This window comes from Monopterus albus, unplaced genomic scaffold (assembly GCF_001952655.1).
Source record: "Monopterus albus unplaced genomic scaffold, M_albus_1.0 scaffold3.1, whole genome shotgun sequence".
NCBI lineage: Eukaryota > Metazoa > Chordata > Actinopteri > Synbranchiformes > Synbranchidae > Monopterus > Monopterus albus.
In genome coordinates this window covers 11,314,894-11,320,873 of record NW_018127883.1, presented here as the reverse complement: position 1 = coordinate 11,320,873, position 5,980 = coordinate 11,314,894, and the positions used below count along the sequence as shown (strand labels likewise).

Here is a 5,980-nt window from a genome sequence, read left to right as displayed (position 1 = left end):
TGATGATGCTAAAACATGTTCTTATATAAAAGTGGAACACAAAGACCAAAATCAGTCTAAAACCCTGAGAGCTCTTTCCAAAAAAAACTTCTTAATGTTTACCTGACTCTTCTTATTCAGTAGGTGTGATCTATGAGCAGGAGGTAGAGTCACTGATCTTGTCTGTAGAGATCCAGAAAAAAAAAAAAAAACTTTTAACCACCTAAAAAGTAAATATCATTTGCATATGAACAATTAGGGCCTGTACAAAGAAGCTCAATTAATTCTGAGTAACTTAGTGTCATTTGCCTTCACTGAGCCTAACATTGCTTCGTCTGGTGCCATGAAGCTTGTTATCTGTTAAGTCTGGGTTTTCCTATCGGTCCACGAGCACGTTCATCAGGTATATGTAACATACCTGCAGGGAAATTTGTTTATAGTCACAGCAAAAAGTGATATTAAGGCAGGAGAACTATAAACATAAGAAGCTCCAAACAAGAAATCATTTTCTTAAAATAAGTTGGTTGGATAACCAACTAATCTGGCTTTGTGGTACAGGCCCCTGTCCTAAGTACAAACCCCTCCTTAAAAGCCTCATCAGTAAACTTAAGTCACACAGAAAGCAGTTCCAGGTTCTGCATTACGTTTGGTCTATAAAATGTTAGAAGACAATAAAGGAAAGACTTCTGTCATAGAAAACAATTTTGACTGCTAGTTTTTTTGGGGCAAACACCCAAAATCTAGATAAATTTCATATAAAGCCAAAAAAGCATGACATATCTGGAGGAGAAAATTTTTAAGTAGAGGTTTAGGCAAAAATGTTTCTATCACCAAAACTGTTGCAAATTAACATTCTCTGTATCAATTACTTGATGCAACTCTTCATTGTGAAGGCAGTAATTGAGAGGACACACTGGTCTGACCTGACTAGCAGTTAGAGTCTCCAGGTTGTTCAGTCTCTCCAGAACACTCTGCATGTCCTCCTGCAGTCTGGCCAGCACCACAACTATCTGGTCATTCAGGCCCTCTGCAGGTGTTTCTGTGCCGCCGCTGCTGCTGCTCCCATTCTCATCTCCACCCCTGCGGACAGGCATCACAGATCCAGGACAGTCGCCTGAAGCCCTGGAGGCTAAAGACATGGAAATCATTTGTCATCATCGTCATACACTGTATATATTAAAATGACACGCTTAGATTACAAGCTGGTCTGGGCATATATTTTAAAGGATCAGTATCAGCTAAAATAAAGTTGATTCTTTACTTTCACTGCTGTGCAGAAGCTCCCACTCTGCTGGGGTAACAGACTGCACTTTTTCTTTGGACATCTGCATGTAGCCAAAGACAAATGTAGCCAGTATCCATCTTAGGTGGAGGTGGAAGAACCAAAATATCTGGATAACCTTAGCTGGCCTTAGAAAATGCAGCATGACTCATTTGATCTCAGATTGTTTAGCGTCATCTGAAGAACACCCCCCTAGGTCTTCGGTTCTGAGCCGAAGCTTCTCAGATAAGAAGTGAAACGTCCTCACGAACTTCAAGCAAGTCCGGTGGGCTTGGAGAATAAACGCACTGAGTGTAACCTTACCCCATGCTCTTTTGAGAGTGATGTTGTATAGCGCATCTGCATCCTTCAGCTCTCTCTGTGATACTGTGTGTCTGTTTTCTCCATCTTCCACACACCAGACAACTTCTGTGGGATCTTGAACATCCTCCTGCATCTCCTCCACATGTTGCATGACATTGTAATCTTCACCCTTCTCTTCATGACAACGGTTGCCCTCTGAGCTCTGGAGCACATTAAAATGAATCAGTAATGGACCAATTCAGCAAATAATCATGTATAATAATCGAGTTCTCAGGCTTTACTTGCCTCTTCCTGGCCAAACTGGTCCACAGAATCGCAGAAGATTTCGCTGTCTGAATCACTGGCTAAGTTAACCTGACCAGACACATCTACACTGGGATCTGAGATCAGTTCAAAGGACACAGAAAAAAAACAGTATTAGAGTAAACAGCGTTGTAATTAATAGAGTGAAGTGAAGGAAAGCAGTGTTTATTTAGCCTGGGACTCTGTGTTCCATTTCAGTTATCCAGTAAAACAAACTGTCCCAGGAGCACTTGATATGTCAAATGTTAAGATTCAGTACCTGCTGAGCTGCTACAGTTTAGCAGATTATCTGATCACACGGTGCACTGACACAGAGGAAGTCTTCAGTAACCATTTTAAGTCTACTAATAGAAGAGGACAAACTAACCAGTACAAAACCTACTGCTTTTCTTACCTTCATGGTGACCGTTGTACATAAGCTTGCTGGCTGAATCCTCCTGGGAGTCGTCACTGTTCAGGTCATCCCCAGAATGACTCCAGTTGTTCAGATGGGTGACTCTGGTACGACGGAGCTGTGAAGAACCATTAGCTTTTCTTTTCTCTCTTGTCACTACTTCCTCCTCCTCCTCCTCCTCCTCCTCTTCGTCATCACCCTCGTCTTGTGCGTCTTCCCCTGAGCTTCCCCTCATTTCCTCTGATTTGAGCCTGGCAGGAGTAGACTGCAGAGTACCATTCATTTCCAGTTTTCTGATAATGCTCTTTGCGGCACTTTTTGATGGCACTGAATTCAGCGTTATATCAAGTCCTGTGCAACACAATGGAGTTTATTACAAGATCACGAATACTAGAAAAAAAACTTAATGCTTTATCTACATAACAATTAAGTCAGAGCAGGAGTTTACATGAGGTTAAGAGTCACAAGTTAAAGTTAGTGTTAACCAGGTACATGGCTGTTTGGGGATGAACAAAATCCTCATGTGTGATTAAAGCAAATGACAAAACAAACAGTAACCCAACTTGGATTTATCTGTATCCAATGAAAGTGTCAGTTTCTGACAGCACAGGAAGCCTAAAATGTGCTTAACCACAGCTTCTATAGCACTAATTCAACATGCGTAACGTGTCTGCTAATAAGCACTGTAGGCAAGCAAGTGACAACACCAGACAAATACTAAATTATACCACCAGGTTCAAATATTCACAGAGTACTGTACTTGCCTTCCAGTTGCCTAACAAACCGTGTCAAACGGGCTGAGCATATGACAAGAGGCAAATTGTAAAAGGTTAACCTCTACATGCTGTTTCTGACTTCACAACAACAACAAAGGGTGAAGATGGAAGAGCTCTGCCTGGTGAGTTGTACCTGTGCTGAGGTCTGAAATCTGCGTGATCCTTTTCTTGTCCTCAACCATCTCATAGAATGGGCCAAGAACGCGCAAGAAGTTCTCCACCTCCTCTGTCACAGGCATGCCCTCCAGAATCTACGCATCAAAGACGGCAACAAAACCCAGTGTGAGTGATTTAACACGATGGCTCGGTTTTGTAATCACATTTCATTTAAATCTGCACATGCTTGGCAGTTTAGCACCTTGGTGTTCACACCTGAGTCAGATAAATGCGAAATATGAATGTGAACCATCAAAAAGATCAGAAGTGAGCATACAGGCCTGTAATGTGACAGTAGCCTTACTTAGAAAAGTACATTTAATGAAAAACGTACCAGTTTCATTTCATCAACATAAGCTTCCATTGCTTCTTCTTTTGGCATATCACCAAGAGAATGCCATGCATCCCTGATTAAGAAAAGTAAAACATGCATTTACTCAGTGAAAAGTAAAGCCACGTCTAGTGTAAAGAGTCTAAGCCAACAGTATTATTTTAGTGCCAGTTTTCAGCTTTGTCAATATGGTCAGTGTATGTGTTCTCTGTTAAGCTGTGGGTCAAAGGCGGACAGAAAGTTCACCATTCATTAACAACTGGAGCTATCCCTGAAGTGTGTTCGCAGTCTCTCTACCTCCCAGTGTGCATGAGATAAACTGTCTAGCAATATGGCTACAAGGTCATTAGGACACAAAATTAAGTGAAGCAAATTTTACATTGCTGTGTTTTGCACAGTGGGGTCAAAGTGTATGTGCACAAGTCAAACACTTTCAGTTTTCAGAATTTTTTGTCATGATTTGCCTTGACTGGTTTTCACTACATCTTTCTCTTGTGGAAAATTATTATTGAAAGTGATAACAGCTTCAGAAGACAATAAAATTATATATCGACACATTACCATTTTGCTCTGCCAACTGCATCCCAGAAGTGAGGTCGTTGTGTATTGCACGGTCCCAGAGTTGCTTGTTTGTAGTAACTGTAGAAGTTGAGCATCATCTCATTGGATGGCTGAAAGGGGCCTGGAAAACAAAAGCTTAACTTAAGCAGAGAATTTCACACTCCGGGTACACAGGTGTGTACAATGTACCATTCTTGCTGGCTTCTTTCACTTACATACAGCTGTTTCAGAAAGTATTCATCAGGACCAAGAAGGTCCAAGGCCAAGGCTCCTCTTACCCAGTTTCTTTTAAGTTTTTGATTTGTAATAAACTTGCAAAACTATCTTAAAAACATCTTCACTTTGTCATTACAGGTTATTGAGTGTAGACCGATGAGCAAAAATGATCATCTTATCGATTTAAAATTAAATCAATGCCACAAAGTCTGCAAAAGGTGAAAGGGTCTGAATATTTTCTGAAACCACCCTGAGACATGATTTTCGAATGTGACTGTTGCGTTAATGCATTCAGTTGCAGACTGCTGGCAGGACACAACTGCACTGTACCCTGCAAGTAAAGTGGATTAAGCCTTTTAAATCAGACAAGATCCGAGGCAGGCCATGCTGTTGTTGTCCTGCACCTGACCAGCTCTGACACCATTCTGTGTGATATTAAATGTCCTGAGATCAACTGACCAGAGTGAGACTTGTAGACTAGTGTGTTCACACCACGTACCATCCGGGGATAAACTCCTAATCACTTTCACGGCAGCTTCAAACCTCAGCTGGGTCAAACACCTCCCATCTTCCACTTTGACACACTCTGCCTCCATTCTGACACCCTGCGACGGCCAAAACAAAACACTGAATATACAAAGCAGTGTAATACAAGAAACGCCAACAACAGTAGGTATGCTAAGTAACACAATGGGATTTCTGCTCGATCTTGATCATCTTTGGTTATATAAATCCTCACTTTTGAACGCCAGTGCGACCAGCTAAACTTATAAGTTAGAGTATGTTGTCACCACCGGTAGGAGGAGGTTGTATATCTAGGACGCACCAATTGGTATGCGACACAGGTCCAACTACATGTATGTATATATATTGCTAAATTGGATTTAAACTTCCAAAAAGGCACAAAAACAAATGACACGCACCGTTAAATTCACCAGCCTACCTTATCTTCAGATAACAACCTACCTTTCAGGTTGCCATGAACAGCTTAAAGAAGACATGTACCGATGTACTCTGGGAGTTGTATGCTGCCTACAAGCTCCACAATCCTCCGTTGGACCTGAGAGGCGTTAGTAGAAATGTAGTTTTCGCCATACAAAGCCGCTTTGTATGGCAAATAAAAACGTTTTCTAATTAAACGGGGGAAAGTATTGGAAGGCTAAAAGTATCAAATGTTATGTTTGAATATTATGCTGCCAACGCGAATTTATAACATGTAGTCAATGCAGTTACACTTTAGAATAAAACTACACATCCCATAATGCTCTCGTCAGGATCCTTTTTTTTTTTGTTCAGTTGGAATGGTGATAGGTAGACGACAGGGAAAACAAAGAGGTATCACTTTGTCTTTATTTTCGAGCACTACAATTATCTGTAAGTTATCAATCATTTTAGGTTAGGTTAGGTAGGACTTTATTGATCCCACAATGGGGAAATTCCTGTGTTCCAGCAGCAATAGAGAGCAGCAACAAAACATCATAAGAACAAACACCACACACACATCTTGAGAAACAAATTCCGAAGTACCTAAAACCAAACAGAATATAGTATTTGAGAGACAATCACGAACAAGAATCACCTTCCCACAATTAATCACTGAGAACAAATCAAAATACCTAAGAACAAGACAAAATATAGTATTTAAGAGATCAAGAAATCAAGGACAAGATTTAACACAT

The 5,980-nt window shown here is 40.8% G+C and overlaps 1 protein-coding gene across 4 annotated transcripts in view; it reads right to left on the bottom strand.

Moving 5' to 3' along the window:
* acbd5a (acyl-CoA binding domain containing 5a) overlaps positions 1 to 5,352 on the bottom strand; it is a 6,784-nt gene extending 1,432 nt beyond the window's left edge. Inside the window, exons 1-10 of one of the 4 annotated variants that reach the window (XM_020599608.1) lie at positions 5,268 to 5,352; positions 4,801 to 4,906; positions 4,086 to 4,206; positions 3,528 to 3,600; positions 3,171 to 3,288; positions 2,262 to 2,612; positions 1,850 to 1,944; positions 1,565 to 1,766; positions 903 to 1,108; positions 103 to 162 (exon numbers count right to left, since the gene is read on the bottom strand). In XM_020599608.1, the coding sequence (XP_020455264.1) occupies positions 103 to 162; positions 903 to 1,108; positions 1,565 to 1,766; positions 1,850 to 1,944; positions 2,262 to 2,612; positions 3,171 to 3,288; positions 3,528 to 3,600; positions 4,086 to 4,206; positions 4,801 to 4,897 (1,323 nt within the window). In that variant the 5' untranslated portion in view covers positions 4,898 to 4,906; positions 5,268 to 5,352. Of the gene's footprint in view, positions 1 to 102; positions 163 to 902; positions 1,109 to 1,564; positions 1,767 to 1,849; positions 1,945 to 2,261; positions 2,613 to 3,170; positions 3,289 to 3,527; positions 3,601 to 4,085; positions 4,207 to 4,800; positions 4,907 to 5,040; positions 5,133 to 5,224 lie in introns of those variants that run through there. The other 3 variants (XM_020599599.1, XM_020599617.1, XM_020599625.1) reach the window with 3 other exon arrangements.
* Positions 5,353 to 5,980: the final 628 nt, after the last annotated feature.